The 26,928-nt window shown below is 42.6% G+C and overlaps 1 protein-coding gene across 1 annotated transcript in view; it reads right to left on the bottom strand.

Annotated features, from left to right (window-relative positions):
- Window positions 1-833: 833 nt before the first annotated feature.
- The window catches only part of KIZ (kizuna centrosomal protein), a 52,832-nt gene continuing 26,737 nt past the window's right edge, over window positions 834-26,928 (bottom strand). Inside the window, exons 9-14 of the mRNA XM_074169002.1 lie at window positions 25,870-26,020; window positions 22,212-22,371; window positions 21,136-21,201; window positions 11,118-11,217; window positions 2,967-3,010; window positions 834-1,074 (exon numbers count right to left, since the gene is read on the bottom strand). Coding sequence (XP_074025103.1) covers window positions 971-1,074; window positions 2,967-3,010; window positions 11,118-11,217; window positions 21,136-21,201; window positions 22,212-22,371; window positions 25,870-26,020 — 625 coding nt within the window. The 3' untranslated portion in view covers window positions 834-970. The remainder of the gene's footprint in view (window positions 1,075-2,966; window positions 3,011-11,117; window positions 11,218-21,135; window positions 21,202-22,211; window positions 22,372-25,869; window positions 26,021-26,928) is intronic.

The following is a 26,928-nucleotide window of genomic DNA, read 5'->3' as shown; positions in this document are numbered from 1 at the left end:
TCATCCAATTACTGTGATGTCCACACAGCAACGCCAGCATGGATTTTACAAAGCAAGTGAAAGCAGAAAACCACCGAGGCTTGCCACATGTAAATGCTGCTCTCTTCCAAAATGTGCTGAATTAGAAATGTACGATTTATGCATTTCTTCTTCTTGATCTGTTGCAGAAGAAGATAAAGATCAAACATGCCAGCCCACTCTGAGTAGCATATGTATGCATACCCAGAATGCCTGCTCTCTTTGCAAAACCACATCTAGCTCCGTATCCTAGCACAAGGATACACACGAGCGGCAGAAGAGGATGGTCTTTGCGCTCACAGCACAATAAAAGCAGGAGCCAGGCTGGTCCAAGCGGCACTGCTGAGCGCTGGCCATGGACTACTGCTGTTACACTCCAGCTCACCACTGATTTTGACTCCTCGGCTGCGACAGCCTCTTGGTGCCCCACAGAAGGGTGACCCGTCGCTGCTTCCCGCACCCTTCCTGCCGGCACCAGGCAGGAGACACTCGCTGTGAGTGGGGGACAGCAAAGAAGCAGCCCCCAACCCCAGTAATGGGGAGATGGGACACTGTACAGAGGGACCTGGGTCCCTCCCAGAGGAGGAAGAGGAGGAGGCTGTTTTCTAGACAGCCCCCACCCTCTGAGGTGATAACGCTCAGAGATGACCACCATGCAAGCACCTCGCAGGAAGTGGACATCTCAGGACATACCTTCATTTATTCCCCCAAAATGAAGGTGTCACAAAAAGGCTCAGTCTCATGGGGCAGCATTGCCATCAGAGCAGGAAAACACTTTGCAGTTAAGAGAAAGCACGCATACAATGAGGCCATGTATAGTACCAAATAATATTTATTTTGTATTTAAATTTTCTTTGACTATGAAGCGACGAGCCGCACGTTAGACAGCGGCGCGCTCAATATGTACAAGATGATATTGTTTACTTCTTCCCAAACGCAAGCGGGGGGAATCTTAATCATAGAAGTCATCAAATTCGTCTGCTTCGGTGCTGTGAGTTTGCGGGCGCAAAGCAGGCTCAATCTCAGAGCTGCTGTCGTCAGATTCGCCCCAGAAAGCTGAGGGGAAAGGTGAGGAGGAAAAAAAAAAAGAACGAACTATAAAACCTTTTCCACGTTTGTCATTTATGTCACAGACAGGATCATTCTGCAGCTCTCCGGAGGCAGACAGACACCACAGCTTATGGAGAAGGTCTGAGTCACAAAGACAACGAGACCAAGGTGTGTGTTTCCAATACAGCGTGCTGTCAACACCTCGTGGTCTCCTATAATGGAGCTGCAGTGGCCAAACAGCGAGCCCATTCAGAGGTCCCACTTCATTGTTCCTCAAGGTAGCTTGAGAGAACATTTCCACTCCAAGCGATTTACTTGACCAGCTGCTTGCCTGAATTACAGCTTTGTCTATTATGTTCCCCTTTCTCCCTCTACTTGACCCTGCAGTGAAGTCACAATCAGAGCATGACATCACAGAGTTGGCGTAAAAATGGCAATGATGTCACAAATGAAAAAAATCGCCGCTTTTGAGATAAGATCAAATACAGGCAAGATTGACTTCAAACAACTGCACGGCTTTAAGAATCACTCTGTGAATCAGCAAACAATTTAACTGAAACGAACAAAATCACCTTTAAATTCACAGTGCCTGAGAGATCCCGCAATACAGAAATTCATTTGACTCGCCAAAAAAAAAAAAAAAAAAGAAAAAACAAAGTAAAAAGCATGGCACGTGAGGAAGCCTAAGTCAGGCCCACGGTCGCTCACAGAGCCGTGCTGTCCGCCTGGCCCTGACCACTGTCAGAGGGCTGCTGTCTGCCCAAAGTCAGCGCAACAGCCGCGATGCCTCAAGTGAAGCTAAGACTTGGCAATCGGAATTCAGGCGGCAGGAGAGAGGAAGGCTGTCACGCCTCATACAGAAATTTCAGCTCGTGTTCGACTGAGGCGCTGTTAATGTGCTCCGTGCTTTTGATGGCACAAGCTATATAAACATCTTATCTACAAATGCAGCAGCTGCATCTTTCATCCTATATCCCCGGCCCCCTGGACTGCGGGTCTGCGCTCAGCCGGGAGCGGCAGAGCGGTGCCGGCTACACCCTGTGCTCGCTCCCACGCTCGACACCTGGGAAGAGGCTGAACACCTCAAAAGGCTCCAAAGAAAAAAAAAAAAAAAAGAAAAAAACAAATCAAACTCCCTAGCAGAGAAGGAAATGAGCTGGCGATATGAGAGCGCCTTTCAAATGGCACCAAAGCAGCCATCGTTTATGGCATCCTTAAGTCAGCTCTGAAACGCATTCTGTACCATTCCGGACCACACAGCGCTTAAAGCCGAGCTCCAGGGAAAGAGCTCCCTGCTCCCAGCACTGACTTCACTCACGGGAGGCTCCGTTAGAGGTGGCTTTCAGACACCAGTGGTCCTTATGGTGGTTAGAGAGGAAAACGAAATGCAGGGCAGAATGAAAACACGCAGGGCCCAAACACCGGTTTAAAAGAAAGCCTGCTTGCTCATGGGGGAAAAAAAAATTGTTCCAGATGCACACAGGGCTGCGGAAGCACCTTTGTGCGCCCACCTAGGGTAACCCTGCAAGTGCACGTGCTGCTGCCCACCCACTTCTGCAACTCCTATTTCAAAGGGAAGATGGAGAAAACATCAGCTTTTCTCCTTCTCTGCATTTTCTCCTACCTGCTATTTGCTACTGCTTGATTTAAACCCTGAAGCGAAGATCCCGACACCCTCCACATCGTACGCACTATGAAACACGTCCTCTCTGCTCCACAATCTGTCATTGTCAGCTATTTGCTCGGTTTTATGTTGAGGCAGAGAAGTTCCACGCTTTCCCCAACTCCTTATACTCGTATTTTATACAGTTCCATAGTGTTGTTCTTGGAGGTTTTCTACCGTATAGATTACACTTAGAAAGACATCGATTTTAAGCAGCATGATGTTTGTGTCTTACCTTTGGATTTTATAGCAGTTACCATTCCCTTCCTGGGTTCAGTCCTGTAAAAGAGACAGATTTCAAACAAGCAGCACAATGTCACAAAATTAAAAGAATGTAAGTTGACTTTTCTTTAAAAAAACCTGTGAAATGGCTTAAAAAAAAATAAAAATCAGTAACTTCTGTATCTGCTTTTTAAAAAAGCCCCAACAACTATTTTATCAAGGGTTTCTTCACTTTTATGTCTTCTAAAAGGTGGAGAAATTAACGTGCAGCAGGGACATTGGTCCAGATGTTGGGGCAGCGTGAACTGGAGTCAACCCTTGGTAACAGCACCCATTTACACCAGCAGCAAATTAAGGGTACAAAGGATCAGAGCTCCATCTATCCTTTACAGCCTTTCAGATAATGCAAAAAAAAAAAAAAAAAGTACAGAAAAAAATCCAAACAAAAATAAAAGCACCCCCCACTGATGCTCACTGAACTTCCTCGTTCCCCTTCCTGCCTGCGCGCTGCTCCAGCCCAGCTACTGGGTTCCCATAGCATCCTCCCCGTCCCTATGTAAATGTGCCATCTCCCGGCTGCCTTTGATCTACCTTGATGTATATGCAGTTGCGACTCCGTTCTGTTAAATGACTGCTCTTGTGTCTAGAGCATCACAGGCCCTTTTGAATCTCTCAAACAAGCTGGAATCATTTTGATCTTTTGTGTGTAGCGTGTGTATTGTGTTGGTGCTGTGAAATAATCACACAGGGGCAATGATGTAGGAGAATTAACCGTTATATTAACAATCCTGCAATAAGCTCTAAAAATAAAGCTTCAGCTGATTTTAATAAGGAAGATCAAATAGGAGATATTTGTGACATTACTGTGCGAACTTGTAAAATATAAGCAAGTGTCAAGCTGCAATTTGAAGCTGTTGCTGCAGGCGACAGGACTCAATCAGTTGTCAAAAATTTCATACAATTTGCTGCATTTCATTTAAAGACATGGCAGCTAATATGTAATTGCTCAAAGCGGGGACTTAAAAATATTCTAACTACTATTGTGGAGGCATTTGTGAAGGAGATAAAAAAAAGCAGAGATGACTGACTGCTTGTCTTATACCACTGTATTCCGTAAGAATTCAGGATTGCAGCTGGAAAGCTAAACTTAAAGCAGGCCAAAGTTTCATGATGTTACAGAGAAAGTTTCATGATGTTGCAGCTACCTACGTTACAGAAACTTTCCCTTTTAAAATAAGGGAGAGCCCATACTGTTTAATGCATATTCCTTTTCTACAAGCTGTGAATGCCATTAGCACACAATCTCCCCCTTTGCAGACATACAAAATTTCCCAGAAATAGGGAAATTTCAGCTATTAAACATAGCTGAAGTTCAACTGAGATGCCGAACTGGGGCTTAAGTACTAACACCAAGTACTAGCTAAGCATTAACAGTAACGTAACTAATTATGAACTTATTATTTAAGTAAAAAAATTAAAATGTTAGCCTTTAAAGGTTTATGTGACACTTTGTTAGCATGCCATCCAAACACCTTTCTGTTTTACTCAGAGTCAAACCCTACGCTGCATTACACTTCAACTTCTCATTCAAATACATTTACTCGACAGTTATTTCCAGCAAGTATTTTAAGTCAGAGCCTCTGGGTTGAGTCCTGCAATATGCTGCACGCCCTTAACTCTTGCTCGCTTTGGTGAGATTTCATGACCCTCAGCATTTCCCAGGAGGTGCTCCATGTATCCCAGGCTCAGCCCATAAAAATGTGCTCAAGAGGAATGCAACTCTTTTTCCCCTGGGTGTAGAGTGAGAAACCACTTGTTGCTGAGCTACAAATTGAGAGGTGACTTCTGTGGCAGACTGCACAAGAACTGTTTTATCTTCAAGTAGTTCAATAAAACAAGATGAGGCAGCTGGCAGCTACCGCTTCCACTGCCTGCTGCTTCGACTCCCATTGTCAAGGGAGGCGCATGGGGTTTCGTTATTCAGCCATGCTAGGAGGTCCCTAGAAGTGATTTTTTTGCTTCACGTTTGTCTGTAGTTGAAGCCCACATCAAACACGAGAGGGTTGGTCATCTGGGCCCAGAGCCTCTGCCGCGCTGAGGACCACCATGCACCACGTGGACCGCAGGACCACCAGTGGAGCACTGCCTAGGGCTCGGGTGGCTTGGTCCACTTACACAACTCAAAGCACTGCAAAGTGCTCCAGGTCCAGCCAAAGGCCAGTGGTCTCACAGAGAAGTGGTGCTGGACAAAGACCACCACGGTTGAAGGAAGGTCCGGAAACCTTCCCTCTTCTGCCCCAGCTTCTCATGAAGAAAGAGGTAAATGCTAACAGGAAAGGAGGACAGCGGGGAGTGAGGGGGGAAGACAGATGTTTGTATTTACCAAAACCCAATCCATTTGTTGGGATTCATCCTCCCGGGGTGAATGCACCACACCCAAGAGTGGGATTGACTCCCAGAACAGCACTGAGCGCTAGCACCGCGCGCCGGGAGCTGGGTGTTAGTGTGACACAGCAGTCCATAAAGAGAGAGATGGGGAACAGGGTGTCAGCAAAGGCTTGGCATGAAAGCTGCTGGCACAGAGAAATGCCTGGGGAGATAGGGAAAATGGAGCTAGGACATCAGAAAGGCCAGATGGGAAATCGCAGCTCCACCAAACCAAGCCTGGAAAATGCTTCAAGATAGCTTTGTAACAGGGAATAAAAATTCCTGAATTATGTCTGAAGTGTTAGTCAAGGCTGATAAGATGCAAGAAGACTTCTACGTTGCAAAACATTTGTATTCAGAAATCGCTAAATTCAATCATGAAAGTTATCATGCGGTATACTGAGCACACAATAACCACACAGACCTCTGCAGAGAAATTTTAGGAGTATAAATGAAGTAAGGCCAGTTTCACTGCCTCAACTAATCCCCCGTTGTGACCCTTCAATATCCATTTACACATTTGCTTTTTCCCTAAAATAATTCCAAACTGAACCCAGGCTCTAACAAAGAAAAAACCCAAACCAGTTTAACTTCAAAGGGCCTTTTAATCTCTCCTTTACTCCGATGAAATGGGCTTTTTGTATTGAAGATGCTGCAACAATAAGAAGTGAAAAAGCTCCAAGAAAATATTTTTCCCCTCTGTAAAGAAAATTAATATTATGAGGAAAATATCAGACCAACAAGAGCCAAGTTAATAAAGTTGGCTTACTGAAAAACAGCAGAAAATGTTTGCTTTAGCCTGAGTATCTTTTTGCTGAAGCACCTGTTGAACCTCTGTTTTAGTGTCAAGTGAAAAAAAGACACCCAAATGCCAAGGGGAAAAAAAAGGAAAAAAAAAGACACCCACTTGCCAAAAGAAAAAAAAGGACACAAAGAAAGCTATGCAAACACAAAAGGGGGAAAAAACACAACAGCGAACCAACAAAAAACACCCAAGCAAAAAAAAAAAAAAACCCACATCACCGAAATGCTAGATTTTATGAGAAAAACCAAACAAAATGCAGAGTGCAGCGGCCTCGGGAACACTGATCCTGTGGCTCATCTCGTGAGAGGCTCGAAGCCTGCGCGCCCCCGTCCTGCACGGGCATTGCTGAGGCAGCACCCCCCAGAAAACAAATCGAGCCGTTCTTTTTCCGCAGGGTGGTGCTTATTAACTCTCAGGGAGGGAAGCGATGAAGCTTCTCCTCCCTCAGCAATACGTGAGGATGCGGAGCCGCAGATCCATCTTTAAAAAAAAAAAAAATAAAATCGTTTTTCAAAAACATCTAAAAGCCTTGTGGCAATAAGTGAACCGGGCAGCTCCCTGGCAGTGCCTCCAGTGGGACCGTCTCAGCTGGGCACCCCCCGGAATCGCACACGCTCCTGCCAGCCCCTGCAGAAGCCTAACGGCTCTATCGTTTTCTGCTGATCGTTTACTAGAAATTTGGCATCGCAGGAATATTCCCCCACCCCCGCCCCGGAAAGTCAGTATAAACTAACAAATCCATTCATCGTGCCAGAATTGGAGGAATACTGTTGAATTTAAGTAATTATATTGCAAATAGGATGATCTTTATTTTAGGATACAAAGATTTATATCGAGCTACATTTATGACTATTCTCTGCTTAGATATACCAGGCTGAACAAAAAAAAAAAAAAACCAAAACCCATTCTTGCTTAGAGAAACCACTAACACAAAGACTCTATCACAGTGCTGTGATGAAACAGTGCTGGAAAAGCACAGGGCATCACCACAAAAATAAACTCCATTTCCTCTGTACTACAAAGGCAATATATTTAGATGGATGTTGTTGCCTCTCCCCACCAATATTCATAGAGCATCACACTGCAACGTTACTATTTCTGCAACAGCTGGATGTTAATATTTAGGAAACAAGGCTCACAAAAATGTCTGTAAGGTCAGAAAAATGTGCCCAAATTGACAGGCAGCTTCTTACAGAAGCGATCTGGCAACTGAAAGTACAGCAAAAGCGTAAGACAGGCAGGTATGTGCTCACGTACAGGTGCTCCTCTCTCGGGAGTGGGGGAACACGCTACACCTCTTCCCCTCAATCTCCTGCTAAACACATCTCCTGAACGCTCCCAGCCCCAAACCCTTGGGGTCTCTCCTCAGAGCCCCAGCCAAACCCGACGGTTCCCCCCCCTCTCCCCCCAGCTAAGCAATGTCAGGAGTGGTTTTGAGGGGGGATGCGGGGCACTGGGCTGCGCAGAGCCCGAGTGCCCCCCGATGGCCAGCCCACCTCGGTGCCGAGAGCTAGCTGGTGTTAAACATCACCCCCGAGAATCTTTAATAGGATGAATTATGATCTGTCCATTTTTATTTGCATATCATTACATCTGTGTTCGGTAAAGGCAACGTTCGACTGAAAAACAGCCTTCAGAGACCAGACCGGATTACTTCCAGAAGACAGATTAATCGAAGTTTAAAATACTTTACACTGTGCTTATGTCCTGACAAAATTGTTCTTTGGTTCTCGGTCGATAATGCATCTTTAATCTCCAGGTTATTTTGAAATGAGACAGCGCAAACAAGTCCAAGAAAAATAAACTGCTCGCATCAAAAATCCAGAATTACCCAGAAAGCTAGTGACCTCCACTGGCTGCATCCATCGCTACAGGACCACGAAATGCCACACACATCGCCTGCCACCCGCTCTCGCGGAGAGATTCAGTCCTGACTTCTGATACCTTTTCCCCCAAGTAATTGTATCATTTAACACGCTCTTTGCTGCTGCAAAACACTAACTCCTCAAACAAACATTGCATCTCCATGCATGTAAATATTCCCTCCGTAAAGTAAATGAAGTCAGGGAAAAAAAAAAAAAAAAAAGTAGTTTTATAGCTAAGGGTAGCAGAGGATATTTGCGGGAGAAGAGGAAGCTCTGGCATGCACCCCCGAACAAAAGGGAACAAGTGGTCTTTACTCGGAGAGCAGCTTCCTATTAAGACTCACTCCTTCGTACATTATGCCTTTCATCCCCACTCAACCACAAAATGATTTTGCTGTAGGAAATACAATGGCAGAAAAAGATTTACATTGAAAGAATCTTTAATAATAAACTGTTGCAGATCTGCCTACTTCCCCATGATTTATAATACAATAAACATCGGATTCTATTAAGTCTCATGCACTGAAGACATGCACTGAAAAACCGAATATGAAAGCCCTCAATTCTTCCCGTCTCCAGTACCATAATAGTGAAATGAGCATGTATAAATGTGCTAAGAGTATCTCTTTGCATCTTTTATAGCTTGTGTGTATTAATCTGTAAAGCTTATTAAGAAAGTCATTGCTATGCAAAGCAGCACCCAATCTCTTTCTCTCGCTTTTCAACAGAGCGCAGTGTTTAGCCAATGGGACCGGTCCCCTGCCCCTCATTCGGCATTCATAACATGCAACATTTGCACAATGTATCTCTCAAAGGCTGCTGAATAGAAAGCCTTAATACTCATGTAAACAACTGCAAACCAATTACTTAATGAATCAGGCCCACACATAATGAGGTGCCAGACAAAGAGCTATAAATGCATTTTTTGCGCCCCAGCCTCTGCTTTAAAGTAAAATCCCTCAGCTGTAGTTTGGGCTTAACTGGCACATCATAATTATTGTCTGGAGGACATCAGAGGAAGCCATTTTTTTTATTTAGGTCCAGCAGGGTCTTTTGCGAGGTCACTCATCAGCTCAGTGACAAAATGGAGCAAAGAAGAATTTATAAAAAAAAGTACCACCGCAGCGCTACGCAGTTATGTTTATTCTCAAGTAGTGGGTTTCGAGACCACTTGTAAAAGCAATAAAGCCCGAGAAGTGACTGCAGTAAGTGGAGCGCTTAAATGCGAGCCACGAAGAAATCGCACCGCGTCCTGGCCGCAAACGAGCCGCCGGCCGCCCTGTCCGTTCCTCCGTCTTTCCCTCGACTTTGGCTGCTCTCTGCCTCTGCAGAGCGGATGCCGAGTGCCCCAAAAGCAAAGGCTGATAACAAACTTCACGTTTAGGAGGCTGCATTATTTTTGAGTCATTTAGGAAAAAAAAAAAAAAAACACAACAAACTAACTTTAAGCCATCACAAGAGATTTTCTTTCTCTTTTTTTTTTTTTTTAAAGCAGCACCATCATGTATCAGTGCATAAGGTACGCTTCCTTTTCTGCGCTGAAAGGCATGAGATTATAGGGCAGAGTGAATTATTTCAAAATCTATTGCAAATAATAATCGGGGAAAAAATAGCAAAACACCCCCATACGCCATATGAACAGCATCTGAAAAATGCAGAAGGCCCCGAGTGCATTATTGGTAAGCAGGGCAACATCTAAGGGGGGAAAAAAAAGCCTTGGAGCCTTTTTGTAAATTAAATAAAAAAAAGTTCATTTTAAATGATACATATTTTATTCAGCTGCTTAACAGCAATCTTGTAAGCGAGTTCTTCAGGGCCAGATCCTTCTTTTCCTGCCGTCCTGGGCTTCAGTGAATGATGGAAAGTAATTCTCAAAGTTCCAGAAAATTTTAAAAGAAAGGAAAAGAGGAAAATAAAAAGAGTTTGACCATAAGACTGTAAGAATTAATCCTAAAGAAAAGCATAAATGCCATTCATCAATGTTGTATAATATGGCTTGCTTTTATTTACTGTACTTGAAGAATTACAGAAATACTATGATTTTAACACAAAATGCAGAACACCACTTGCAAAAGTGGAATTGTCTCTCATATCAAAACTGGCCTCAGCAGTAACAGCATAAAAAAAGCTACAGAAAGACACCAATGCTGTATAAACAGGACTCAAAAAATTATCAAAATGCTTTAAAGTCTCTTCCTGAGTGCTACTGGTGGCAGTTTTCAGACCAGGGTGGCGTAGCAGCAGCATCCACTTGCTGGGCTGTCCTAATAAAGAGCAGATAAGGATCTAAAGCCCAGGCAGTATTTCATGTGATGGCTGTGTTATAGCCTTTTTTCTGCTGCTTCTTGACCACTAATTTGATTGCTCCTGTTTGATTACTGTTACATGCCAATGAAGGCGGCAAGAAACATCCAACAGAACTGCTCAGGGACTCAAAGGAAACTGCTGCAGTTGAAGAAAAACAACCACAAAACAAAACCACAAAAAAAAAAAAACCACAAACCAACTTTTTTAAAAAAAAAAAAAAAAAAAGAACTGCCCCCTTTAGGTACATGTAAGGCCATTAAACATACTCAGTTTGAAAGTAAGAAAGGCATGTTATAAATACTCCAGTATCAAATATAAAAAAAAACCCCACCCCAAACCCCGAGCCCATGAAAAGCGTTATCCAGTTACAGCTAGTTTACATCTCGGATACACAGAGAAGAAACCCACCACTTTATTTCTTGAAGACTTTATATTTTATGTCTGCCTCTTTCCTGACAACTCCTATTGTCTGGCCCCTGAGTAGCCCTACTGAGAGCAGCTGTACACGCTAATTTGTGGTTCACTGAGATGTCAATTGAGTCTTAAAATGAGAAAACAACAGCTGCAAAACAATACTTGGCTTTGGCACAAATATTTTCTAAGGTGTACCAAAGTCTAAGATGTTTTCTTAGATAAACAAATATGAACCTTAACCCTAGACCAAGTGGGAAAAATAAAATAATCAAAGTTCCTTCATTTTCTGTCGGTGTTTCTCATTCTACAGAAGCATTTCAAATGTTAAAGGATTTAACAACTTTACCTTGAGAAGGGAAGACTTCTTTCATTCGATGAAGAACTAGTTTCCAAATGCATTTCTTGGCTTGCTTTTGCTTTGGAATTATTATCACCACTATCGCAACCTGTTAAGTAAAAACATGAAATATAAATTATCAAATAATAATGGCTGGACCTTACAACAGCCTCCAAGTCCCTAGCAGCAACAAATTCTTCTTTTCAAACAGATGCACGTAATGGCCACGCTCTTGGTTTGACGATGAAGTCTAGACAGGAGCATACAGCACACAGTTAGGGTGTCTGCCTCAAGATTGTTTGTTCACAGTTAGGTGGAAATTAGTTAAAAAACACAAGAAAGCAAGATTCCCCCACTATCAATTAAGTTATCCGATGATGATTCCTTGTGAATAGTGAACTTTTTGTACATTTTACTGCATTTTAGAAAAAAGAGCAAACACTGCAATTCTCTTAAGAGCTGTATTGCATCATGGCAACTTTAAGCAAAACTGAAGGATTTCAAGGGTCTTTTTACTCTTTTAATCTCTGAGTTCTCATTTACTTTAGCTAATCTGGAAGCAAGGTTATTTTTATTCTCCTCCTTAAACGTAGATTATTTTGGCTAGTTACCACTCTTTTAATATTATTTGATACGTCAGTATTTTTAACCACTCTCTTCTCTCTTGAAATAGAACTATGTTTCAGAGACACAAATCTTGGGATTTTTATGACTTAAACAGCCAAATACCCAACTATTCCAAAATCTTTTATCTATGCTTTCCGTTCTTTCCTTTCTCTGCCCTCTGTGTATCTCATTTCCATTCTGTAGAGATTGATTTAAAAAAAAAAAAAAAAGAGGTAAATTAATTAATTCACTAGAATTGTACAATTGCTCATCTTTGTACTTATTTCCAAAGAACATGATACTCAAGTACAAATCCCACTTTAAAAGGCTACTTTGCATATGTACATATAGTACTGAAATTATAAACAAGCCCTAATTGTTACCAACTTCATTCCAATCCAGGACAATTTAGTATTTTGGTCCATCTTGGACACTCCTACTTTCTAACCGGGCACCGCACGTTACCAGTGCGCTCCAGCGGATCACACCACTCTGTGCTTGGATTTCAGCGGCAGAAATCCTGCTCGGCCTCAAGGCACTTCCAACAAAGAGGTGCAGGACGTCTGACTGGCACAGGAGATGGCAGAGCTCAGGCATAGGAGCTGCGCTGGCAGTAGCGTGCTGCTTTACAGAACAAAGTCTGACCGCTTCGCAGAGGACGCAGGAAGGAAAAAGGAAAAAAAAAAATTTAAAAAAATGAAGAATGGAGAGGATTAAAAGAAAAGAATGGAAAAAAAAAAAGGCAGGGGGGGCGCTCCCCATCCCTATGATGTGCACGTGCAGAGTAGAGACCTGCTGAGATCACAGAGAATGTCCTACATGCAAGACTGATGGCAGGTCATAGCTGCAGACCAAGCAACGTGGGCATGCACTGAGAAACCACTGACCACAAAGGAACGAATAGTCGCACTTGTTTGTACATCACCTTGGGAAAGCAAATAAAGCTAATTTAATCAAATCAAGTCAGAACTCTCAGAAACTACTTTTCATTCCAGTAAAGTACTTAACACAGGGGTGTTTTTCAGGATCCTCATGCACGGATTCAAACTACAAAACACAACAGGGCCGAGACTGTGTTTGCTTCAGGAGAGCATCCCTCTGCCTCCAGAAAGCCTTGCACAAAGCAAGTTGTGCCTGGCTAACAGAACACCACAGGCCAAAGACTCCGCAAATGTTCAAAATCCAGTTACACGTGCCCTCAGACGTGGCTCCAGCATGTCCATGGCTTGCTCCTTGTGTGAAGGAGAATGTGAAGCAAATGGCCTCCATGCAAATCATCAGCTCTAAACACCCTTCCCATTTCAGCCCTGGGTGTGCAGAGGGACACGTCCACCTCGTTACAGTCTGTTCATGGACCGAATGCTTTTCCTCCATCCCAGCCACAACAGGTAGAGAGTTTTCAGAGTGGATGGTAGCCACAGAGGGTGTTAGCATGCCGGCTAAGTAGCTGCATCTGATGTGTGCCTCTCAAAGCCTTCCCTTTTGTTTCAGGCTAATCCTGGGAACCCCACCTTGAGCAGGGACCTGATACTGAGCTTGCTGTCAGTGAGGTCCCCTGCAGCAAGAACGCATCTGCAAACTCAGGGAAGCGCTTCTACCTGTGGATGAGTAACTTTCTCTGTTGCTGTTGAATGCTCTTCCCGTCCCTCATGGCAGTGACATGAGGCCCATCTTTGATCCAGGAATACCTGCCACACCTTTCCAGTTGGCACTTCAAAGTCCAGGTCTTTTTTGCCAGCTCTACCAAAACTTGAGCTGAGCCACTGCTGGAGTGCAGCTCTCCTTGTGGTTTTTGCACACATACCAGCCTCAAAAGACTACTCACAGAATCCCAGAATCTTCATGGTTGGAAGGGACCTTTGAGATAAAGTTCAACCAGAAAAAAAAACCACAACACAAGACACCACACCCCACACCCACCCACAAACAGACACAACCCAACAGTCTCGGGCACTAGAGCATGCCCTGAAGAGCCATGTCTACACGTTCCTTAAATACCTCCAGGGATGGCGACTCCACCACCTCCCTGGGCAGGCTGTTCCAGTGCCTGACCACCCTCTCAGGAAAGTCATTCTTCCTGATATCTAATCTAAACCTCCCCTGCCACAACTTTACACGGTTTCCTCTGGTCCTGTCATTATTCCCTTGGGAGAAGAGGCCAACACCCACCTCTCTACACCCTCCTTTCAGGGAGTTGTAGAGGGCAATGAGGTCTCCCCTCAGCCTCCTCTTCTCCAAACTAAACATGCCCAGTTCCCTCAGCCTCTCCTTGTATGACTTGTCCTCTAGACCCCTCACCAGCTTGGTGGCTCTCCTCTGGACATGCTCCAGCAGCTCAATGTCCTTCCTGTAGTGAGGGACCTAGAACTGAACACAGCACTCAAGGTGAGGCCTCACCAGTGCCCAGTCCAGAGGCACCATCACTGCCCTGCTCCTGCTGGCTCCCCACACTCTCCATACCTGCATTGGCTCCCCTTCCTTCACTATGTCCAACAGTAACACAAACTACTTGTTCTTCACCTTTAAGACCCTTCAGAGCCCAGCTTTGCCCTACCTGTCAATTGTAACACAATGCTTAGTTACATGAGACTGCTTTGCCAATTAGTCTAGTCATTTTCCTCAAGCATCTCCGTGCTGATGTACACTACAGAAATGGGAGATCCTTCTAGGAACTCCTAAGCCCACCAGCTCACCTCCCTGGAAAGCCTGCCTTGGGGCTTCAACTGGGTTGCAGCATCCACGAAGCATCTGACAACACATAACCAGTCAGTGCGCGATGACTCTGGCTCTTACCTCCTCTTACCCCTCGCATCCACTTAATCCCCCAGTTTTCAACGACAAGTCGGCGAAAAGGAAGAGCCTTGGTTACAGACATGCAGAGCTGACAACAAAACCAGCCCAACCTGGGCGCTTGGCAAGACTTGATTCACCATTGTGAGAAAGCACAAGCGATTGGTGCAACGTGCAGGGCAGAGAAGAAAAGACACAAAAAATATAATGCTGCTACAAGAGAAAACTCTTAAGTACTGCACTCCTGATGAACTACATTGTGCCATAAACCCCTTAGGCAGATCAGTGTATTTCCTTCATAAAACCGATCATCGTGTTTAAGGTTAAATGCAACTTAGTTCAAAATGACGCTTTTATTCTGGCTTGTGTGTTTCTGCTGTTTGTTTTGCCAGATGCACCTAACTTGCTGTGCTATAGTGCACAAGCGCACTATATAGTGCAAGTGCACCCTCCCTGTCACGGGCTGGGGACAGCAAGAGGCATGCTGTGCTGAAACACAAATACACATTTTTCCCTGAGCACACAACAGAACATGATAGCCCTGGCAAGAAAGATGCACTGAGTGGAGAAGAGAGGGGGGACAAAAAGAAACAAGATGGGTTTAGAGCACATCAGCAGTGTGCAGACTGAAACCCTTGGATAAAAAAAAAAAAATTGCCAACACCATAGAAATCATTCAGCAGGGAGCAGCAGCAGAGACAAGAGGAAGACTGCGGGCTGCAACAGTGCTGCTGGAGAGCAAGCAGCTCCTGACTGGCTGTCTCACACCACCTCCTGCACCATACACGGGCTTGCTAAAAAGCACCTCTACCTTCCCATCCAAATTTGGTAAATTCGTGCTACACCAGGTAAAAGACAGATGCCATCTGCTTGATGTTCTCTTCCTAAGCGGTTTTTGGAAGGAGCAGCTTCACCACCCAGTTCTCGTGTTCTGGAGACACCCCAGAAACAACATAGGCACGCAGAGGTAAAGCTATCTGGATGGGGTACTTTGAGCATTTCCTCAGCCTGAACAGGCAGCCTGTACTGCACAGACAACTGAACAAGCTTGATAAAACCCAGTCTTTAAACTCAAACTGGGATGTCAATAATGGAAAGTTCTTAATCCAATTGTTTGAGCAATACTGCAGCAGAATGGGAGCTGGTGTATCCCAGACAGTATAGCTCTCCTCGTGCTTTTTCCCTAGGCATTGTTCCTTCCCATTCAGAACTAGCAAAGGATCTACGATACCACTATTAATTAAAAACACTCCACACTTTTCAACTTTGAATTAATTGTGCTGTCAGCATGGGTCAAAGCAGCTTTCATGTCAGCTTTTACAATTTTGTTCTGAACAAAATAGATGTCGTTTTCTTCATTAGCCAACAATTCCAGGAAAAAACCACCATCGTTGCATAATGAATGCACTATTATTTTGTTCTGCCAAACAGTTAAAGTGATCTTTAACCCAGGACATACTATACCAGCACAGAACTGAAAAGAAGGTATTTTCTCCATGCATTCCCCCTACGGCCTAGGTTGCAGCATCTATCAATTTATAGCCAAACATCTCAGCAGCTAAAAAAAAAAGCTATGTGATGTAATTTTCTACAAATGAAGAGATAAGAAAGCTCTTGGCCTTGTACTTGCAACATCTATATCTTGCTAATTGTACTACCTCTCTCACAGAGGAAATCCACACTTTTTAAACATCAAAACCAGCATTAAAGCCCTTCACTGCAGCTGGAGTCCCAGCATAGAAAAGTCATCTGCAGACACCAAATAATCTTTCTACAAACAGTCTCCCAAGTGCTTGACTCTGCCTGTCTGGAAATGAGAGATGTAACTCACAAGGTTGCTGGTTTCTAAAATGCAGACTGGGAAAACAGAAATGTCACTGTGTTCGTGAGCAAAACTGAAATCTTCAACCTAAGCAACAAAGCACATAAGCAAGCCCTAGAAGTAATATAGTAGGTGCTGCTCTACTAGGAGAAGAGGAAGACCACTTTGTATGCCACTCAAAAGCTATGAAGAGCTATCATCCATTATTTCCAATAACAATCAATAATCCTGCATGCAAACGGAGGTAGTTGGAGGGCAAAAGACTATGGTGCTTTTGCAGACTCAACCCATGTATCTGCATTTTCCTCCCGCACGCAAGTGAGAAGCTACACCAAAAGGAACTTTGCTTTTTCTGTGTACTTTTATCACCAATAAAATAGTTAGCAGCTTAGGTATTCGAGCTGTCAGTAGATTTCAAAGTCAATAATGCCTTGAAAGGAATATTATCAGGATCAGCGGACCCTGTAAACTGTGCAGTTTTACTGTTACCTTAGCAATAGTTACTCCATCTGCATTCAGGAGTCCTGGTAGGTCTAGGCTGCCGTGCTGCTAGGTCCTGTACCAAAACAGAAAACTAACAATAGCTCCTGCCCAGAGGAACTTTAAATCTGAACAAGCTCCTCCACCATGTTAACACTAATTACTTTGCTTGCTGGTAACCTACAAAGTACTATGCGGGATTAGAGGCGGGCTGTCAGGTGCCATGCCACTGCCACCACACAAACAGCTGCTGTGCACACCTCTGCCTCGGGACCAGAGGTGTGACTGCTGGCTCTACGCAGCTCTTACATGCACTGAATTCCCTTGCAATAAAGCAAAAACCTTCCATATGGGGAGAAGATAAAGGCTACCTGCAAATCTGATAGAAGGATGTGCTCTTGGGAAGCAAATAGATGGAAAAAAAATCTCCAAATTAAAACCTGAGCAGAACACCGCAGTAACCAGCACCCAGAAGTAGGTCAAATACCGACTATTTCTTCCCTTCCTTTAAATGAAAAAAAAAAAAAAAAAAAGGATAAACACTCCTATCATCATAATATACCAACGTGCAATACTGTCCTCTCAAGAGGAGACACTTGGATGACCAGTGGACTCAGGAAATCCCAGGGGAGCAAGCCATCCAGCAAGAATACTTCTAGAAGCCGCTGCTTCTGTTTAAAGATCAAAGAAAAATTTTCATCCAGAATTCCTAACTATAAAAAGACTCTGAGGTCTTTCAGGAACTTAAGTCAAGCAGCGTAAAATGTCACCTACTGAAGTACATAATCCAAACTGATTTAAGCAAAACATACAATCTTACACTGTCTCAAGGTAGTTCTGTCAGAGCACAACAGCAGCAGTCATTAATCCCATACAGATGAACTTTTTTCATAACAGCAGTTGCGAATGGGTTGATATTAAATGAAGGGAAAAGTTGGGCAGACTTATTAATGCCTTTATTAGTGCACTCCAAGGAGAACCTTGGGAACCTTTTAGGTTCAAGCTCAAAGGAGGACCTCACCGGGAAGGATGTGTGGGCGTGGGAAAAGTGTTGGCAGGATTATTGGCTCATTAAAGGTGACCTAAAAAGGAAAGCAGCATTGGATTTGTGCTCTTTCATGTTCCCTTATGATATATAAAGAACGGCTAATTTTTTTTTTTTCTTCTTCAGAGGGTTTTTCCTCCTTATTTCTACATTAGAGATTTTATACCTGGAGGGTAGCTGGAAGGTGACATTCAAGATGGTGTGAAAGTGAAGCCTGATGCATGGAGAAGTAACACCATTTTTATTCAAATGCTTATAGCTTTAACGTCTATTTAAATCAAAGACATAAACGAAGGGTAGAGAGAGGATATGGTTTTGTTAAAGATTTAACAAACCTGCCCCTTCAATAAAATAACCAGTTTCCTACTCATAAAAGAGACTCTTAAACAGTCATGCGACAAAACAAGAAATAATGGATTTTATCCTTTCTTTTTAATCTCACGTTATTCGCCTACCTCAGGAACAGCAAAAAAGCCAAATGATTTCTTTTACACATCTTCCCACGATAAAAAACAAAGCACCCATGAAGAAAATGGGAATGAGTCCACGTATCTTCCTCTATCCTCATATAACCCGGTATAAAATGAGATTGCTATTAATAGCTAACTCCTGTCTGGGTGAGAGCACACACAAAATACAATCCTTTTAAAGTCAGTTATCACAACATAGCATTCCACAAGCTTAGGACAAGGCTCTAGGAAAGAAACCATCTTTATGCTGTGAGCTACATTGCCCCCATGCCCCCAGTTGACTACAGGTTTGAAACGCCCACATGTCCTGTCACAGGTGGGAACAGCTCAGCAGATGTTTAGAAGAGCTCCGGGTGAAGTCAGTCCTTGCACGAGCAGTTTCAGGTACCAACCCAGGCTGGCTCTAAGGGACATCCAACTCCACGCCAACTACAACTCTAAAGCCCTTTTCCCCAAAGTCACACAGCTATCGCCTTCCTCCACTACAGACATTAAAGAAAAAAATGCAAATATTCCTAGAATTTTTACAGAATATTAAAATATTTTGGTTCTTTTTCTGTAACAGGCATAAAAGAAAAATAAACCAAAACTACAGAAGCATTCGTAAAGCACCATCACAGAAGACCACTTGGAAGCACATCCACCCAGCTCTCACAGTGAAATCTGTCAAAACCCAAAAGCCCCAAGGCTTCCAGTGTTTCAAACCAACACTTAAAGCCCTTAAAGAATGCAAAAGGTACCAAAAAAAGCCCCAAATTTGTATTCCTTAAGCTGAGGCAAAATTGTACAGCAAAACGATAGCGAATAGAACGGACATTAAATATCAGTTCAGCTAAACACAAAGCCAAACCCTCAAACAAGGCATTTGAGCCCAAAAGACAAGGGGCAGAGGTGCTGCCTCTATTGCAGGCACAGAACAATTTCAGAGCTGCAGGGCCACAATCTGCAGCAAATAATGATGAGCAAAAGTTAAAAAGCGACAGGCTGGAAGGGTGAGAAGCCAGAAAAGAAAAAGAAGCCCAGAGAAGATCATGGGCTGAAGATGAATCGCATCTGAAAGGAGCAACTTTGCTTTCAAGTGAGATATGAAAAGCCTCACTCCTAGAGACAATGAGACCACTGGCTACTGGAAACACACTGCAAGAAAACAGTAAATAAAGCAGACTCAGAAAGCGGATTTTAAACTGAAGTTATGGACTTCAGTGTTTAGGTTAGGGAGAATTTATGAGCATTTCTACATAGAGTAAGTATTAGTATTTGCATGCCCATTGCAGTAAGGAGGCTACGGGAGAAGTAGGGAAGGGGGATGTCCATCGTGACTTGGCTTTTGGCTCACTGACATCCAACACAGCAAACAGCCACATGGACTGTCAGGGTCCCCAGCAGGAAAAACAGCAATAGAGAATTCCCTTGCGAATTCATATGCCAAAACAACCCCAAACCCAGTGCTGAAAAGTCATAAAATTCAGGGTGAGAAGCAAAGCAAAAGCCGCGGCATCTATGGAGATCCAAACTCAAGAGCTAGTATTCTTAGAAAGTATCAGTGATGGCATTAGTAGGAAGGAATCACTATTCCTGATGCTGTTCTTGCTGGCTCTCTCTGCAGTTCAGGGAACTTAAACCCCAATACTCAAATTTAAATCCTCTTAAATTACAGACAAAAACCAAACCAATCCCAAGGTTTGCAAAATTTTAGATTAATTTTCAAGTGAGAAGTGTGCTTTGTTTCATGAAAAAGATTTAAGTAGCTTTTAATTCCTCTGAAAAAAAAAATCAATGCAATTCATGCTTTAAAATAAGTTGCCATGTGTGACTGGAAGACATTTTAAGCAGGAAAATGGAAAGCATTCTACTCTCCAGAAAAAAAAAATAAAATTTAAGTTTTATTGGACTAACTTGGAATATTACTGCTGCAGTATAATTCAGGAATACAAGAAGCGCATTTTTATATTTCAGTTGCAAATTAGGCTCAAAAAGCAGCAGAAGAAAACCTCTGTAGAGAAATGAATTGCTCTCCAAAAGACAGGCTATTTTGAAGCCGTAAAAGAGCAGAAAAGCAACAGCGAGCATTGCATAAGCAGATGCCCTCGCACCTTTCTGTCAAGCGTACACACCTGCATAAATAAATATTTAGCCAAACATCAAAATTTATAAGGAAGCAGCCCACCACTTTACAAAATCAGGCAAAAGCAAATTGAGACTCATTGCAAAGAGCCCTGCCCTGAATACTAATACATTATTGATACCTCAGGACCAAAAAGCAGCCACATCTCGGGATCCTAAGCAAGCCTCATACATCTGCTGCAGGAGGATCCGAACACGTCTTGATAAAAACTTTATTGCTAAAAATTTCGTGTTATCAGGCAGCTTTTGTAACAGAGGCAAAGGCACAGCTTCCTGGCTAGCAGGGTTTTTCCCTGTGTTTATTCTAATGATACACATTCAATTACTCCAGAAAAGAAAAGAATCAAATCAGAAACATCTGTAGTTTGCCATATAATTACTGGATCTTCCCCATGGAGACTGACCTTTGTAACACTGATACCGGGACCTGAAAGGCTAAATGACAGGATATTCACATGGTTTAAATGTATAACATGATTACAAGGAATTAAATAGGCGCTGTTATTTTCCATCTTGGTTTATGTTAACATAAGCATGGACTTTATGATCTTATGTTTAATCTTTGCGCTCAGTATGTAGTAGCTGAATTTACCCACTATTAGTGGACCCAAACCACTAAAATGCCATGTTTTGATTATATAATAAAGTTGAATACTGGATCCAAGGTTAATATGCAGCCATTACTTTTACCTGTAATAGGAATGTTTTCGACCAGGCTTTCTTCCTTGCTCTCATCTTCACACCAGCTTGTGACTTCTGGATGTGAACACACCATAATGAAACACATTTCAAAGTCACAGTGATCAGACTGGTTTGTTTGCTTTTAAGCCCTACTCCCTTTAATTTCTCACTTTTGTTATCTCTTGTTTATTGATCTAAACTATCCATTACCGTTCTTAAAAGAGGCACCTACTGTGAACTTTCCTCGCATGTGAGGCTACCCTGCCTCTCTGTAGCTTTCAGAGAAAAGGACAAGCTAACCAAATGTCTTAAATAATTTAAGACCCAATGGGATTTAGGAAACAAACAACCCACAGTAACTCTGCGATCTCGTCCGGCAGCCCGACAGCAGCAGCGTATATCATACCGACCGCGGAAAATTAGTTTAAATCAAAGTCTCTATCTCCTCAGTGGATAAAAGTCATGTGAATTTAGGAGGCCTAAAGCAGTTTGTTTACATTTGCTGTGTAAAGAGCATTGCAACCTAATTGCCTGTCTCTTCCGGACTTTGATGTAAGGGATGCTCTGAGAGCAGACTGAGCAAGTTGCCATTGCCAGTTATTATGCCGGACTAATATATTACTTCCTTATCTAAAGAAATTAACTGGATTTTCACAAACACATTCACCTTCTAAGGCTGGAATGGCACCACACACACCTTTCTCAGCATGAACCCTTTTATTTTTGAAAATTCATTCTGCCATCTGGCTTTCTAATAAAAGGCAACGAATATACCCTGCAATTTCCAAACAGTAGACATTTTTTAAATACATGCACACCTATAGATCTGTTTTTATTAACTGCCACAAGGCTTTTCTACTCCTGCAGAAAAAAAATAATCACAATAGGCATCATTCATTTTAAGAAGTAACAAGAATAACAAACAGTACTAAGATATTTAGGAAAATCCCCTAAAGTTCTTTACAAATATACATTCATTTGCCAGTCACTGTAATACAGTCCCATGCAGATTTGGATAAAAAAATACATATATAGAGAAGGACAATAACTTCGAGCACACAGCTGAACCTTTTAACACTTGTTACCTTGTTCTCCTGCGCCAGTGAGCTGGGTAGTGTGTTTTGCCTGCTTTATTTCCCCACCGTCATTTGGGATCGATGGCAAGCTGTAAGATGATTCATTACTCTGAACGGCTGACCTATTCCCACACTCTTCTGGAAGGACCTCTCTCAACACCGGTAGAGCCTGCAGCATTACAAAAAATAAAAATAACCACAGCCCTATTATCCTTCATCTCAAGCATTTTCCAACATACATTTAGGCTAATCTATACTTCATGGTGTAATCTGTTTCCAGGGTGTTTTTGTTAGATGTTAAATTACCTCCGAGTTAAATCAGCGCTAGCTCAGGAATTGCATTCTGCCTTGAAGTAACACAAACTTTGAATTATTCTTTTAATCAATAGTTTCTCTGGAAATTCTCAGTATTCCATGACTCCCATATTCAGGATAAGCAAAAAAAAAAAAAAAAAGGCTGTATCAAATACGCTGCAACAGCAACAGACTGAAGAGAAATCTCTCCACTTCAGGCTTGCAGCAACAAGGCAAGTTAACCCACAGCGTTAGCAATAGCTGCAGCTTAAAACATCACCGAGACGGATGAAGCTGAAGGCAGAGAACCCGATGCAAAGCTTGCCCAAGCTGGCCTCAGCCAGGTGGGGTTCCGATTTTAATCCACGTTATTCCTGCATGCTCATAAAGTTTGTTCTCTCCCGCCTGTGCGTACAGCCCTCTGCAGCAGCACTATTCAGACATCCGTAGTTAAACATATTACACAAAAAATTAAGTTGGAAGGCAGCACCTTTACAGGGAGCTGAGCGCATTGTAAATATGGCCGAGTTAAAAGCAGGGTTAAAATAAAGCAAGCACTTCTTAGGTTACCATCTACCTGTGTTAAAAGTACCATGTGTGACTTTGTAAAGCTCTTTCTGAGAGCAGGAGAAATCATCGTTCCTGGCATTTTTTATTTCGCAAAGAGCAGCAAAGGCTTTTTGAGCATCCTTCCAATCTCTTTTTTACTTGTAGGGTGTTCCTCTTGGTTTTATTTTGTAACACAAAATATGGACTTGAGTCTTTAAAATCTATTATATTTTCTGCTGTAATTATCTAATTATTTAATAAAACAATAAGCCTTCAGCAATGAGGACCAACGTCTCAGAGAGAACTCCAGGTTTTGTAACAGACCTAAGAGTATGTAACAGCATTTGGAGTCATTAGAAAATGTTATTCTTCTGTACCTGCCCCCTCCTCATTAATCCATATTTATTCAGGAGCCCAGGATGGCAAAATTTTCAGTCTTAAGCAAATAGGTCACAATTTTTTTCTATTAAACTTACATATGGGAAGTGTCCACACAAAACCAATGCGAACAAGCTGCTACTTCATCCAAAAATGGGTATTTTAAGTCTCATTTTCCTGATGTAAAGAATGCCTTAAATTACAGGCAGGATTAGGAAATCTTTACTATTGCAAGAAATTAATTCCCATGTAGCAGTTTATCTCAGCGTGGATTTTTCACGAGTAGTGAAGTACTAGTACTAGAAGTACTTTGTTTAGCTATTTGCGGTATCATTTAACATCTAAACAGGCATGAACCACTATCACCAAATACAAGCAATCAATGTAAACTCTAACACTGTAATTAATCCAGGCAGAAGGAACAGTTCCCACCAGGGGAACCAAAGCAACTCCAAGGTGGCCAACATCTCCATCAGGGGCATGAAGGCATCTAACATGCTGCATGAGCCACATGGGTCTTATTCTTACAGGAGTGTAACTTGGCTGAAAAAGGCACTGGATTCCACAACTTCCACAGCCAAGAGACTATCCCACTGCCCAGAAAAGGTGTTTCTACCACACCATCTCCCTATGGCTGGCCCATGTCCACAGGAACAATACCCAGTTTTCTTAACAGGGGTAGTGGGAGAGATCTGTGAGAGAAGACAAAAACTGACAGTAAGAGAATAGAAGACAGACATAATTCAGTGATAAGAGATGAGAAAACAGACAGATTCTGTGGACCACTGGAATGAGTGAGGTGCTGAAGGCATGGCAGGAGAAGGTGGACCGGCTGCTGGTCATCACGAAACCTCTGTGGACCACAAGTGCTGATGGGGACAGAACTGGCAGACTCGAGGGTCTGTTTGTACGGTCAGGAGCTCAAAGACCCCTCCTGCACCTTCACCCCGCTGCCTGGCTGTATAGTATCATCATCCAGTGGGGTTCTTGACAGAGTATTTTTTTTTTTTTTTTTTAAGCCCTCAGAGAAAGAAGTCAACAACATGGGCCAAAAATTCAAACTTTGTAGTCATATATATTTAAGATCCTTAGGCGTAGATCACTTATGAGTTTACTACTACATTATATACATCTTTACAGTAAAGCAACTGTTCCTGTACATGCACATTGTGAAATTTATATGGATCCTGTTCTGTGCAACCTGCTTGGAAATGAGGTGTTTCAGAAGTAGAGTATGCATCCTGCCATTAAATTGAATTGACTGGATCCCCTTAATAGGTAATACAAACATTAAATCCATATGCATGGGACACAGTAACATGTAGTAATAAACAGATTATTACTGCAAATATTCACCCATAAGGCTTGTGTTATTGAGCGTTGACTTTGTAAAAGTTTTTACATGCAATCATACATTCCTTGCTCATCTCTGCTACTTGACTGAATGTTTTAAGGAGATAATACAAATTACTTATCCATGTAGAGTAAAAGAAGTTACCCTGGCTATAAGTGAAAGCGTACAACTGACTAAAATATTACATCTTCATTATTTGTTTCAAATGCTATTAAAACTAGAATATAGCAAAGGAGTTCGAACTGCCTTTTAATTTCTCATTAAAAATTAGAGGGAAAAAAATTTTTTTCAAATATTTTTGGGGGCAGAGCATGGGGCCAACTCCTTACCAGTGGGCTGCCTGGCAGACCTTCCCATTCCCACCACAGGGGTGATGCAGAGGCAGCCAGGACATCGCCTCAGTGCCAGAGTCCTAGTTCTCCTGGCACGGCTGCTGCCCCAGTGCTGGAAGCAGCTGAGATTGGAGCCGAGCCCTGCAGTCCCCGCAGGGCTGGCTGCTCTGAGTTTCCAACAAAAGAGGTTGGGGCATTTGCTGGTCTGCCGAATGCCAACTTTTTTTTTTTTTTGGTGAAAGTTACTTTATAATCTTTTGCATTAACATTTAAAAAACTGAGCATGCTACTGTTTATAAAATGCCCTGTGTATTCAGTGTACCAAATGTAACCCTGTATAAAAAAAAAATAATTAAAATACGTTATTCATGGTTAAATACTACTAAGCCACAGAGAAAGACAGATGATACAAGCCTTGTGATAAATTTGCACCACAGCACATGTGTAAAGCTTGTTTAAATAAATAACTGGTTTGAAGGGAGGAAAACAGACACCCTCCTGGAGATTTTAAAGAGACTATTCTCTTCTTTGCATGAAGTGCTTGCTGTACATGTTTGCCCTGAGAAAACTGAATAACTTGTATTCTCTCCTTACCCACCTAACCATCTCCAAGGCTGATTAATGAACACAAACTGCTTGTGGTTCCCCTTAAAACCCACACACTGGATCATGATAAGAGCACAGGGCTCATCTTGCCTTAATGGTGCAAATTAGTCTCTAGGTGTCACTGATTTAGATATTCTTAGGTGTAAGTGCCAACCTGGTCATCCTGCGACTTCTTGCCAGAAACAAGCAGGCTTCCAAACATCTCCACCACTTCTTCTGTGAGCTGAACCTGGTGTTTTTTCAAGAACAAGGCATGGTTGCTCAAGCAAGTCCGCAGTATGTCCACATCCCACTGCTGGTCTGGCCTGAGAAACAAACCCAAACTTCATTAGCACATATATGAGACTCACACAGGTGCTACTTATTTATCTGGACAAGCAGGTCAACATACAGTGGCAAAACCCATCATACATTTTGTCCTTAATTTGCACTTTCTTTTAAAAGCATCCAAAGTGGAAAATGTAAGAAATCACTCGTGACTTCTGCAAATGTCAGGAGGACAGGCAGGGGCAATCATCATGTCTGTCCCAAGAGACATTAAGCCTTTTCTGCAACCCCTAGTCTCAGCCATGGGCAGATCTCACTGACTCCATCAGGCACTCTGCTGAGCACCCACTTCCCCAGGCTTGACTTTATTTCCAGAATTTTTTTTATCATTTTTGAGCAAGAGTGCCTTCCTTTATTTTAAAGCAGAAAATATAAATACTGCAATCTTGTTTGCCAAAGATGTTTGTTTTTCCAGTTGCTCCAATGAAGTTTCAGAGAGGAGTGAATTCCAATTAACTCCACAAGTGTTTGTCCCTAAGAAACCATTCAGGAAATATAACAACGTATTAGTGCTTGCAGGCATATCAGCCTCGAAAGGAGAACAGGTATAGTTAAATAGACCATTCTTCAGCACTCACAAGTGCCCCGATCCTGCTAACACTTGAGCATTGCTGAGCATGTAACAGGGAAGAAGGTCTAGACAGAAGCTAAATAAGAAAGAATGGAAATTGTTTTCATTACTGCATTAGAGCACACAAAAAAAAAAAAAAAACACCACCAAAAAAAAAAATCAGTTCTTGCTTGTCCTTGTGACATACACAGAGGAAAAAAAACCACATTTTGAATAACTGTAGTTTGTTTTTAAAGGCTATATGCATCTTCTGCTTCACAGAAAAATAATTTGCTTCTCAAAATTACATTCCCCATCCTTATGTGCCTGAGACTC

Source organism: Numenius arquata, chromosome 2 (assembly GCF_964106895.1).
Source record: "Numenius arquata chromosome 2, bNumArq3.hap1.1, whole genome shotgun sequence".
In the NCBI taxonomy this organism is placed as follows: Eukaryota; Metazoa; Chordata; class Aves; order Charadriiformes; family Scolopacidae; genus Numenius; species Numenius arquata.
The sequence above is the reverse complement of the archived record's forward strand: the minus strand, read 5'-3'. Positions and strand labels throughout refer to the sequence as shown.